Consider the following 14,113-nt stretch of genomic DNA (forward strand, 5'->3'; position numbering starts at 1 on the left):
TGTGCAGTAGGAGACTATTAACTGCTAGCCTGCTCTAGAGATTGACAGTTTTTTTTCCAGTCCTGATAAGAAAATATTTGTCCAAATAAGGATAACAGACCCCCTGTCACAGACCCCCTGGGTTGCCCTCAAAGGAGAAAGAGAAGCAGCTACTCCCTTAATATTTTTGATAGTAGGCTGGACTTAATGTAAAAAAAGGATTCTGGTTCCCAATTAGGGAACGTGTTAAGTATTTAAAACAAATGTTTGAGTAAACAATCATTATGAATTTATCTAAAACAGGAAATGCCAATATCTGCTGCATAAGCTACAAAGGGTAACTTTTAAAACATGCAAATTCCCTGGGGTGTAATCCGTCATATTGTGACACTGAAAATGCCAGAGCATTTTTATGGGACAAATATTTCCTATTTTACGCAGAAAACATTTTCAAAGACAAGGACACTCACTAACTAGAAACACACTGTACAACCTGTGGACATCACACATTAACTTGTTCCAGAGATGCTCTCTTATTGTCAACTATGAAACTGTGATATCGGTCTACACGGCGGACGGCAAAGGCCACAGTAACCATATTGATACAACCATTGAGACACTGGTCTGTCAATTATATTTAGAGTTTCAGAGCGGATTTCTACAAGTCATCAAATCGTGCAAAATAACAGAAGAATGTTCTTAAGTTAATGTTTGCAATGAAGGTGGCATCACTCACTCTGAATGTTATCAGCCAATTGAATGGGCGCTGTCAGAGTGTATCAGACTCATAGATTTGGGTTAGAAGGGGGCTGCTGTAACTACTAGTAGGTCCAGAAGGCCATTATCATCGATTAATATGGTTGATAACCAATATGAATCAGGCCAACCTCTATTGGCCATAGTAATTATGACGAGAGCGCTGGAGGAAGTCAGGTGACATTGCATAAAGAGCCACAAAGCCTGTATGAGGAGGCGGTTGGGGGCGATGGATGGGTCAAACAAACACCAAAATGTCCTCTGGGAGACTGGTCTTCATGTCTCATGTGTAACCAAAACACAACGTTGACTTATTTTACTATACTTTTCTTACATAACTTAGGTACATATTTTACCTAAAATCACAATCTTTTTCTAAATCAAACAAAGTGTTTTTGTTGCCTAAACCTGAAGTTGTACAATGGTAAACTTCCCTTTCACAGTGTGGGAGGTGCAGTCTGGTCGGTCTGAAGCATTAGAATGACAACTGCTGATAATGCCTATTCAATCGGCTGGTAACATTAGAAATGTGTGGTAATATATTTGTACGTAAAAGCAAATTAATTTATCAAAAACTTTTAAAACTGAAATTATGACATTAGTTTCTGGGGCTGTGGACGTAGTGCTATAAATGTAGCAGGTTAAAAGTACAATATTTACCTTTGAGATGTGGAGAAGTACACACTTACATAAAATGGAAGTACAATTATATCAAGTTTTAACTTGATTTACACACTAACTTTGCAAAATGTTTATGTTAATAGTTTTCTGGGGGAGCATGTCCGAGGTCCACCTACCATCATCTCACAAAATTCACTTGGAATCGTAAACTACCAAAACATATCCAACATGACCCAACCGTAGTTTGATTTAAATGCCTTTTAGTGTTCAATCTAACTTTTGTGCATCTTAGTGTTACTGTATTTAACTTTGAATAGTGCACTTTAAATACCCAGGTCGTAACACAGCGTTCTTCCGTTTAGTTATTTTGAGTTTGTAGGAGGCTGTTATAACTCACCATTTCCACTCCCTGAGGAAACGCCGTTCCCTCCCAGTCCTTCTTGGGGAATCGCTGAATGATCTTTCCACATCCCTCCCCTGAACCTATGGATAAAAAGACATGAAGATCTGTCAGTACAGATAAAAGAACATCATCATGGCTGGAGAACTTTGCATGTATTTTGTTAAAAAGAGAAATATCACCAATTTTAAATTCGCCAATAAAAGTACATCAGTTGAACTTCATAAAACAATATGTAGAGCTGATGCGGCTCTAGCATAAATAATGCACTGGTCAACGAACATGTTTTTTTTCCTCAAAGGCATATTAAAGTCAATGTTTCTAATTTATAACTTTTTTTCAGATTAATCCTGATTTACATCCGGACTCAAAATAAAGTAATGGCCAAAGACGTGAGGAAAAACAATGCAAACTTTAGTCTGAACAGTTTTTAACGATAAAGAGAGGAATTAACATAACAAAATAAGCATGTAAAATGTAAAAGGAGTTAAAAGTATAAAATCAAATACAGGTTATCAGCAAGAGTATGAGTGTTTCTCATCTCTTTAAACATACAAGTAAGTAAGCAGGGATCATGTAGAAACAGCCAGCGGTTCCCAACATAGGTCTCTTAATTACTTCTCACTTTGAAAAAGTAATCCATACACTTCTAAGATAGAAGTGATTAGAAAGTGAAGTCCTTTTTCAAAAAAGCTACCAGGAAGCCAAAAGTCCCACGGAAATATTTTTGGTCATTTTTAGTTGGAAAAAGGAAGAAAAAAAAAGCTCAACTGAAACAAAACCAAGAGACCTAAACATGGCAGAGCAAAATAAAATAAAACAGTGAAATCAACAGTAAGAGTTAAATGAATGAAGCTGAAAGCATCAGTGAATTGGGGAGCAGTTCCTGCAAATCAATGCATGAATTACTGGGTTGGATTTAAAAAGCCCCTGAAGGAATGTTTTTGTAATAACCGATGCATATGTGACCAACCACGGCGTCATTAGTACACATTTGTAATTATGTCTATATCCCACACAATTCATCCAAAAAATGTGCAATGCTTCCAAAATCTTCGATCACTGCAGTTGATTGTTATTATAACGAAATTCAAAAAACACTGGTACTTAAACATTTCTGCAAATTAACAAAAACTACATAAAGACAAAAAAAATGTAACTGCAATATTGCACCTAAGTCAGTGCACATTCAGTCAATGTTGGCAACAATAATCACAAAACAACTCCTAGTAAGATCCTGGTGGGACTGATTAACTTAAGATGTGTCTGGAGGAATGCGGTCCAAAGTCTGAAATATGGGACTTTACACCACGAACACAAAGAAAGGCCTCTTATTTTTGTGTGATAATGCTATGACGAGCGATCACTGGGGTAGAAGTTAAACCAAAAGGAACAAAGGGTGGTCATACAATACATATCGTACTGTATTTGTAGAGTATATAATGTAACACAAAGGCGTACACACCTACAGTCTGTAGTAGTATGTGTAGTGCTGAGAGACAGCTGGATACTGATCCATAGCAGGTGTAGTGAACACAGATTTGTGAGATTGACCATCGAAAGCTTTACCAGTGAAATAACTCTCATGGATTTCCCTCAGGACCCCATATGGCTGAATCAGAATCTTGCAAACCTAAATTGGATGTAATAATTCATGTTAGCATGAGTGCAAGCATAACACAATATGTATTTCTGAGTTGATAGATGGCTGCAACATTGTTGTTTAGCAATCTGGAAAGCTAATAGATGGACATTTTATATAATTTAAGAAAGAAAATCCTAATTTGACATGCCAAAAAAAGCATTTTAAGTTCCGTTTCACAATATGTTCTTTGACATACTGCGTTATCTGACCCCATGACTTCATCTCAATGTTATTTTAAACTTGTAGTCACTCTTTGACAGCGAGCACACACTTTCTATCCATCAGCTAAAGGAAAGAGTTCTCCCATCAAGAGAGAAACAGACAGAAATTTAATAAATGTGGCCCGTTTCTTGGAATACATTTATGTAATGTGGATAATATTGGGATTTTGTTTATGCCAAGCAAAAATTCCCAATTCAAAGCATTTTGGCTAAATCCTAACTTTGTTGAAGAGTCACATATGCTGCAGATAGCTTCAGCTTGTTAGAATCTCGATCATCTGTTTATATCGCACAAAATATTTGGAAATCACATGGATTTTACCATCTGCAAAACAGCATTTGAGATTTACTCCCACTCAGAAAGTAAAAAACTAGAATGACACGTTAGTACATAAGCTCTTGCTGGCACTAAAACTATGTCAAATTGCTATGTTGGTTTAAGAAATCAAAACCAACATACCCATAACCTGCATGTGCCTTTTAAACATCACTTGTTGCCAACAACTTTGGCTCTCAACTATAAAAAAAACTCCAATAAAAATAGGCATACAGAGACACTACTACTACTACTAAAAACGTATGTATCGCATCAGAGTATGAGGACTCAGGGGACCGCACAGTGAATAGCAATGTGCATTCCCGCGGTGCTGCTAGCCAAAGCTAACAAAATATGAGCAGCGACTGTTCGGTTGAGACAAGGAGGCCAGCGGCATCAGCACATTATGGCTCTTTGAGACAGTTTATGTGTGGTGCCTGTGCTGTAGCTGGGCTAGCAGCTCTCCTATAGTATGAGACGCTATCCAAGTGTGTGTGTGTTTGTGTGTGTGGGAGTCTTTAGAAAGAGCCAGTACGTAGCTACGCCAATATTAATGTGCATCCCTAAATATCTAGAGGAATAAATCTCTTTTTCATGTTTGTTGTCTCTTGCTGGCACTTATGAATGCCTGTTACCAGCAGCTATATCATCATTTGTGGAGGTCACGTCTAGCCATTTACTATTCAAATAATTTTCTTAAAGATTATGGCATTTCCTATGCAGACAAGTGTCATTGTCATCTCTGTGGGGAGTCCTATCTCAACACAGGCAAATGCCATGACTCAGTAAACTACTTAGCAGACTGTTCATGAAGCCCCTGTCACAGTTTGGCCAAAAGGTCAGATACCATACTCATAGGAGGCAAGTTCCTAAAAAAAAAAGAAAAAGAAAACGGGACAGTGAAATGCTACACATCATCATAATGTCATGAGGTCCTTGGCCATCTGCTGCGGCCCTCCTGCACCAAGTGCCCCAAGCCTGCTGTCAACAACTCCTTAAAGCATAGAGCTCTGTCAAAGAGAGGGACAACTTCATCGTGATGAGGCTCTTGGGCTTAAGTGGTGATTGTTCTTAGTTTGGGGAAGAGCATGTTTGTTTTAAGGTAGGGAGACAATGGTAATACTTCTGCTTGTTCACCTGTAGAGCCGAGCAGAGCGCGTCCAGACAGACTGGTGCTCGTAGAACACCAGTCTGTCTGACCGTTACGTGTCTTCAGGTCTTTACAGCTCTTCTAATTGAAATCACATGCTTCGAGTGCTCCAAGTTCAAATTTTCAACCGCGGATGAAAATAAATGACAGAATTCCTCACATTCCACAAGGCTGCACTCTTTTATTAAAACAAGACGTGCTTTCAAACACTACCCCCCTGATAACTATAAAGAACCCCACATGAGGATAATAGAACCCAGGCCTGAAAAGTACATGCTAATTTGAACATCCGCTTGCAAAATGGAAGGGAGATGGAGTCCAAAACCAAGTTTATTCATTTCTTTGTTTTTTTGGCAGAAGCCACTTAAACAAAAAAATCCTGTCCCAGCCCACAGCACGCGTGTGCATGTTTAAGAGCTTGGCTCATTTCCATCATCATTGCCGCACAACCTGTGTACAACAATAACGAAGGCTAACCAGCCTTCAATGAGTACCGTTAGAGATTTGCACAGTCCAGTACACACACTTGACCTCTTTTATGAAACATTTCTATGCACAGGTTTCCGCTTATTAAGTGTGTACACAATTTTATGTGAACTGTTGTGGGATTCATAAACATTTTCTTATTACAAAAATAAGAAAATAAAATGTACCAGTGGTTGGGACCACTCGTTAACGGATACCAGGATACCCACAAATTCTTACTGAGTTTTGTGGTCAGTTCTGGGTCACGAGACAGCTAATAAAACACAACCGCCGAGAAATATGAGTCAGATATAAAATATTCCAAAAACATTGTAGTCTTTAACACTTTTTAATCAGGTTTCCTAGCGGTTTGTTTTAGCATAGAAAAAGGAACAGTGATTTGCTTGATGATGAGATGTATGCGTAAGGCATAAAAAAGAAAACGTTTTATACATATGCAGATTAGTTTGCTCTGGTAAAATTACATTTGCTAAATATGTTTTACATTTAGAACAAAATTACTATCAAATAGGCATCAACCAGGGCCTTTTTATGGCTATCATATACGTTGGTTACACCTCCTGTTTTACATGCTTTGATACATTTATTTAGATTTGCTTAGTTGGAGTCCTCATTAGTTTAGTTGAGACTGTGCGGTCATCTGCAGGCTGCATTGTGGTCAATGTCCGAAGCCCATTTGCATGCACTTATACAATGCACATGCATACACAATATACACAGCAGAGCTATATCTCTCTGACAAAGGGACAGCCGAGTGGTGGCGCTCTGAGAATATAGGTAATCCCCTCACTCGTATCAAGTATTGGTCATTTCAAGTCTAAATGTAAAATGACCACAAGCCTATACCCGCCCCACATTAAGCCATATATTGACATTAAAATCAATATTGGACTGATAATAGATGTATTTCATTCTGATGACACCTGCTGATGGTAATGCAATACTGACTTGTCAGTGTATATGTATCAAAGCAAATTTCACAAGTTAAAATGTAATAAATGTTTTGATATTTTGATATTTGAGGAAAGTTTCTTGAAAGATTTTGCAGAGACATTCTGTTTTAGCAAACGTACTGGGACTTAAGCCTTTTCAGCAAGTTAAGTTAACCGCCCACACACACACACACACACACACACACACACACACACACACACACACACACACACACACACACACACACACACACACACACACACACACACACACACACACTCTACTTGGAAAGATTGAATAAACCTAATCATTTATCACCGAGCTGTGTGATTTAGCAGCGTCCCAATAAAGAGTGAAAAACCACAGAGAAAAATGTGCTAGTCTTTCTTGATTAGAGCAGATGTTTCTCCTCTTGGTTAAAAAGTTTCATTAATCTTCTTGATTTATCTGTCTGCTGTTTCTGTTGATTAAATCATCCAAATGCTTATTTTACCATGTATGGACAGGCCACCAATGGAGTTGACGCAACACTCACGTCAGACTCTAACCTGATTTTGGCCCAGTTGTGCACACAGGTGCACTGTTCTGGAAACAAGTTCATCGATAGAGTTTATTCACTTTCCTACACTCCAATATCCAGACCCGAGTTTAAAGGGGACATCCACCCAAAACACAGAACATAAATGAAACTATTTCTGATGTTAAGAGATCGAGGACATCTTCACATCCACTGAAATAATGACTGTCTATTTATGAGCGTAAACATTTTTGACATATTATATCCCAATGAGCTGAATGTAGAGATCAGACAATGTGGCTACATATCAGGAAAATCAGCCCAGATACTGAAATACCGTCTTTTTTTCCAGTATATGGAGTGTATTCCAGTGTATGGAGCAACTCCATTGGTCTGATTGTCATTGTCACTTCAGTCCCTCCTCTGTTTAGCTTGAGGACCGTTTCAAATTCAGAACATTTGTAAATTGTATATCAGCTTTTCCCCTTTAAAAGCATTGGTGTGGCATAGAAAAACCTATGTGGTTGTTGTGTGTGGATGGTATGCAAACAAAGTAAGGTTTGCATGGAAAAAGGGTATCAGAGATTAGCTAAACTAATGATGTCATACAAATCAAATTCAGAAAGCTTTCCAGCCTCCAAAGACAGCTGCAGGGCATGACATATGTAAAAGATGGGCACTGCCTTAAGGTCATGCCCAGGTCAAAATGTTGGGTGAGAGGAAAATCATATCAGCCAATAAAATAAAATAATGAAAATACCACAAACAACAGTGAAAGTACAACACCTTGTTAACAGACAGAGTAGCGTAACAGTAGCCAGCGAGTTTCCCTATATGTCAGAGAGGAAGGAACTCCTCCATTGTGGTCTGGATGTCTCACCACAAAGTCTGGATACAAAAGAGAAGCTGCCAAATGTGGAGTTCAAAAGAAAACAATCAATGGAAGCAGAAAATGAAATCTGTATAGGAGTGAAACAGTTCCACATCTGCCATTTTACTCTCAGTAACAACATTAATGTGACACCTTCGCTAACCACAAGCAGCTTGTTGATGCTGAAATAATACAAGAACTGACGTTTGACAACAACTGCAGGCTTGAGAGTATCATGCAATGCAATATGTCCATGTCTCAAATGTCCATGATAGCAGAACGATATTAAATTATGCATTATTATTATCTCTCTTCTTTCTTTGGCTTTCTCTATGCTTTACCGCTAGACATATTTTTTTGGTATGCTATTATTCTGATGTTATTGTGGTTATATAAATGTCATTCATGGTGTTGTTAGATTTGTTAGACTGCAGTACATTTAGCTGATAATAACTTATTCGACTAAGGTTCTGAAGGGAGAACTTTTGCTCGTCGTGGATTATTTCATCAGTATGGTATTAGTACTTTTATTGCAGTGAAGGCTCTGAATCATTTTTCATCCACTAATTATTTGTCAGGGATTTAAGATTGGGAACTCACTTGGTAAACAGTTGATATACAAACAGTTGTTGTTCACCTTGGCTCCAGATCCTTGACCGGGTCAAAATTCTTGCTCATAGTATATACAACTACATTGTATCTATTAACTTCTGTAAACACAACAGTATGAATAAATATGATTACATCATGTTTTCATCAATTAAGATCAAGGAGTTTCTTTGAGCTATTTCTCACAAGAGGTTTGACTAGCAAACACGTATTGTATGTAATAGAGTGATGGAGTGAATGTAAATCAATCTGTGCAACTTTACGTTTATTTAGAAAAGAAACACAATTGAATAATTGTATTTCAAAACGCTATTAAGATGCTTCTTATTTCCTCGGCCTCTACAGTCTGAGAAGTTAACAAAAGCTGTCAGACAAATGTAGAGTATCTACCTCTGAGATGTAGTGGAGTAAAACGTACAACCACCTCCGAGCGAGTTTGGCAAGCGAGCAGGTATATATATATATATATATATATATATATATATATATATATATATATATATATATATATATATATATATATATATATATATATATATATATATTGTTATATATATATATATATACATATACACACTGTACATCCCCCCCCCCTGCACAGTGCCTCCGACGCCTCATTTCATGTGTATATATATATATTACTGCTGATAAAAGAAAACAGACTACACAACTTAACTAATGGTTTAGAAAACCGACCACAACACATGGCAGCACTTCAGGCGCTGGCGTCTAAACCATGAAATCAACATATCCAGCTGTTGAAAGGGCTGGATATGGAAACATATTTTCAGACTCAGATTTATAAACAAAAATATAGCATTTTGATACAGGTCCTAGGCCACCTCCTAAACATTCTTATCTTGGGAAAAGTTCCTGGCTCATAAATCACATTTTAGTAATGAGAAATGTGTCGTTTTAATACAACTGAACCAATTAAGATGCATATTCTGGTCAAAGATTTAATTTCATGTTGCAATATGAAAATGGCAATGCTGCAAGAAAAAGCAAAACATTTCATGCAGTCAGTAACCTGCAGCTGTGGAGGCATTTCCCTGAAATAAGGAAACCATTGTTAAGCCCGAAGCCAACAAATGTGATATCTTGAGAAAAACATCACATGAAGTTAACCAAAAGGATCCAGTAATGAAACTATGAACATCAGCTGGTGTACACCACAACAAGCCTGACACCTGTAGTGGTCCTATTTTATCGAAGTGCAGAGCGGAGTGATCAGATGTGTGATGTTGTGTATAGTCTGTCCGTCCGTCCATCATATATATATATATATATATATATATATATATATATATATATATATATATATATATATATATATATATATAGTCCAGCACCTAGGCATCGTAGGAATCCAGGCAGTCTCAGTATTCTGTGTTATGCTAATGTTGGGCTAATAAAAGTTAGACAAAGATACAACTGCCTGTTATACTCATTGTCCGCATAACACGACAACGACCACTTCATAACTAAGAATTAAAGGTAAGAAATGGCCTCATGACAAACTTACTGGAAGCAACGCGTATAAGTTTAGGGGCACAACAGAAACACTAACATACACTGGATGACAAGCATTGTGGAAACGACAAAAAAAAAATCTGTCAGTTGTTTTTGCTCCAGCTGCTAACATCAGCCAAACAACAAACGTTCCATCAAAAGCTGATGTGCCTCCACCAGCTATGGACACCACAGCTCCAATTTGAATTGTTTTGCGACAAAATGGAAAAGAAGCTTACTAAGTTTTCGGAAACTCTGGAAAGAATATCCACAACTTTTGAAAGCAAGTCCAAACGCATTGCCAGGTGAAGCAGCCATCATCCGATGTTGTGGACATAGTGACTGAAACAAAGCCTTGCCGAAGCAGAGAAGAAGAAAAAAGGACATGGCTTTGATAGTTCTGACCCACAACGGCTATAACGACAGCAAATTTGACTTCTGAGTACTGTGCATCTTAAAAGGCCAATAAGCCTGCTTGGGGCTGACTGCAATTTATTATTAGTGCTCTGGTTTTATTGAGTGGGTTATGTTTTTTCTGAGATTTAGACAACTTTATCAACGTAGAGGTTCAAGTCACCACAAGCCACTCCACTGAGTTACTCAGTTTAAAAAATATATGTGTTAATGACAGTTAATGCAACCCATGCTATTTATTTACTCTTGCTCTGTAATTTGTAAAATATGTCTGGTTAGGTTCTTTGTTTGACTGTGTAAGAATTTTATAAAATGTTATTAAAAAAAAGGAAAGTCAATTCATGACGTTTCCGAGGATAAAACTAAGCATGAAGTCATTCTCGGTAAAACTACTACAATAATCCTTGAAAAGCATCTAATCTGATGAAAAAAAGTACTCCATACAGTTTGCATACTTGTAACTCTACAGATACACACAGCCAAAAGTAATCTGCAGATGGGAATATTTTTGCGTTCAATAATTTGGAAGTATTGCTTTTGTCATTTTACAGGAATTTTCGGTTCACAAAGTCCAGAAAAAAAAGAAAAAAAAAGACCATAAAGCCGCACAAAGTAGAGATTGGGCATCGTATCTGTTAAACACATTCCAAAAGCAGTTTGATTCAATAAAAAGTGATGATATCCATCCAATAAACTGTTTGAGAAAAGCAGCTGGGCAAAATTCTCTTTTTCACTTGGCAAATTACTATTTATGGCAAACAGGAGACCGTATTTACCACTTGCCAATAAAGAGAGACAGCGTCCCACTGCAAAAGGACATTACAGAATAAAGTGCAGATTCAACACAGACTGCATCCATATAAACCAGCGCGAGTTTTCACATTCCAACATTATTCATGAAAATAATTCCAAGGTTTGCGGCTCATGATATTGGCCCCCAGGGAAGCAGACTGATCAGTTTTCTTCGAGGAATCTGCCTCTCAGGTCATGTTCTCTTCCATCATACTCCTCACCGCATATTCATTTTTCATTTGTTAAATGTCAACTATAGGTCTTTCAATAATTTTTTTCTAAATAGAGCATCAGTCTCGCAGTGAAAATATCCAAAGTGTTCTTGCTGGAGACACGTACTCTGGACTTATAATCATTCACAAGGGGAAACCATCTTTGGAATGAAAAGATCAATATAAGCAAGTCAATGAAACCAGATCATGCAATTGTAAAGTAATACACATAATTCAGAGAGGAACTTTACTACACAGTAATTAAAAATGTTTCCTTGCTATACTTTTTTAGTAACTAACTTTATGCTACAATATTGCAACTTCAACCCCACTGTACTGTAACCCTACCTCCACGCCACCCTGGGTCCCCATGAGAGAAGCGTCATCACCATGAGTATGTACACTGTTACTTCTACAGACCAGGTTGCTCCTACATTGAAACCAATGCTCTCTTTTTCTTGCAAAGGTTATCATCTTTCACCATCACTACTCCATTTCTTGTGTTAACAAATATAATTTGAGTTTATAAAAAATGTATGGATTCTGAATCAGGGACTGATTTATTTGTTACAGTGTAATTCTGATTCACTGCAAAATGTAACAGAGCTTATTGCTGAACAGATTGCACGCTTAGCGTTATTTCCAACGGATCCATCCAATCTAACAACGGGAAGTGAGTCAGGCCAGTGGAGCAGAAGCCAGCAAAGAGCAGGAGGCTGGATGATGACCCAAGTTTGTAAGAACAAGTAAGGTGGACGACAACCTACTACGTACTATTACTCTGAGCAGACTGTTTTATATAAACCAACTATATGGAGTACAGGCTCTGAATAGTTTGAGAAATATGCAGTTGTCATTTATTTTCCTCTGTTTTTCAAATACAAAAGTAATTTAGATTTTCCAGTCTTGAGTAAATCACTTCCTCTAACCCAAACCAGCAATGTATATGCTACATTAGACTTAGGAAAACATAATACAAGCAGACAAATATAATTCAGTATGAGTGTCCTAGAGAGGCTGACATGTGGATAAGACATAAGCCTGTCGCAGTGCCCAAATCAACCACAGACTTTTATTGCTAGCTCTCTCCACAATCAACTTCATCATTATAATCAGCAGCAGCCAGTGGAGAGTAAACTAGACTCATGATCCCTGTGTCTTCTTGTGGCAACACCGACTACATGTGAATACTTTCAGACTTCTCTGGTGACGCCAGGAACATTTTGTCTTCGGAGCACAAAACAATGTTGTCAGTTGGCTCTTGGATGCTCAGAGCTGATGAAAGACACTGTTTACCTATTGTGCATCGCAACCAATGGCAGCTAAGAGGATTCAGCTGTTCTGGCCCCTCTTTGACACACATGGCGCTGGATGGACGCCACCGAGGCGGAACTGAAGTTTAATTTGTTCACTTATGGCAGGCTAAGTGAATATTTGTTACTTTCTACAGGCTGCTCACTGAGGAGCCGTCACAATTGGATCCTCACAGGTGGATGAGTGGCGATACAGTGGTTTGAGGGCCTTTACGCGTTTATAAAACCCCATGTATGATTTGGGAACGTGTGAGGACTCCAACATTAGCGCAATGCCAACAGGTTTTTCTATTAATGCTTAGAAATGTGTGCAAAGCTGTTTCCTGGGGTGAAAAGAATGTGAGGCTGGACCCTAGGCACAACATGTGAGAGGAAGCATGGGGAGCTCCCAGCGCAGTGGAGAAGGAGAGGAGGGAAGAGGACCTGCCTTTGCTCGCAGCTATAACGATCCGCCCAACATGAAAAAGTGGAGCACTCTTCCGACAAAAACAAATATAACACAACAAATCATTGGCATGTGTGGCTGCAATGGGTACAAATAGCCCCCCAAAACAGAGCGTGCAGGACGAGGCGTGTGGCAACCAGAGCAAAGACACAAGCATACTAAACATGGATGCAAACCCCCGGCTCGCAGTACATGACCTCGCTTGCGTTTCGCACAACAAACACGACCGAGGAGCAACATTTTGGGATATGATCTTTCCTGAAAATGATTCTGCAAAGTGTGTCCCAATGGCTGGCAGTTAAACCAGCCCCCGGACCTGACAGGAGTACGATCAACAGGGACAGGATGTGACAGATTTTGAATCCATGAAAAGTTTCAAATGATCCAAGTCAAATATTGCAACCTGTCGTGTGTAAACTTCCCCTGGTGCTTTGCCACCAGGCGTGTACTTGATCTTTAAACACAAGCCCGCCGGATGGTTTGCACTATCTGGCCAGTTTATGAGGAAATACGAGAGAGAGAGAGAGAGAGAGAGAGAGAGAGAGAGAGAGAGAGAGAGAGAGTGTGTGTGTCCAGTGTCGCCTGATAGCTGTGTGGCTAACGTGAAGCTAAGCGCAAAGCTACCCAGCATCAACATCATCACACACTGACTGACGGCCTGGACGCGAACCTCAGCCCCGCGGTTCAATCTGTGAGCCGCACCCCTCCGAAGAAACTTACCAGCTTTCTCCTGATCGTATCCCACGACCATAAAATAGTCAGCAAATCTAGCCATGTCTGCTGCTTTTCCCGAGAAATACCAACACAATTCAGCATTTTTCCTGCTTCCAAAGCACAGCCATGTTTGACAGAAGGAGCGTCACTGCGCCTGCGTGCGGGAGAGGGAGACATCCATGGGCGTGGGCCCTTCGTTTACAAATA

At 38.8% G+C, this 14,113-nt stretch overlaps 1 protein-coding gene across 2 annotated transcripts in view; it reads right to left on the reverse strand.

Moving 5' to 3' along the window:
* Window positions 1-13,967, reverse strand: part of sbf2 (SET binding factor 2) — a gene marked incomplete at its 5' end in the record, with an annotated part of 81,838 nt that extends 67,871 nt beyond the window's left edge. For both annotated transcript variants that reach the window (XM_079216599.1, XM_079216598.1), the window contains 2 exons: window positions 1,754-1,839; window positions 13,913-13,967. In XM_079216599.1, the coding sequence (XP_079072725.1) occupies window positions 1,754-1,839; window positions 13,913-13,967 (141 nt within the window). The remainder of the gene's footprint in view (window positions 1-1,753; window positions 1,840-13,912) is intronic.
* Window positions 13,968-14,113: the final 146 nt, after the last annotated feature.

The sequence above is a fragment of the Taurulus bubalis genome, assembly GCF_910589615.1.
Source record: "Taurulus bubalis genome assembly, chromosome: 4".
In the NCBI taxonomy this organism is placed as follows: domain Eukaryota; kingdom Metazoa; phylum Chordata; class Actinopteri; order Perciformes; family Cottidae; genus Taurulus; species Taurulus bubalis.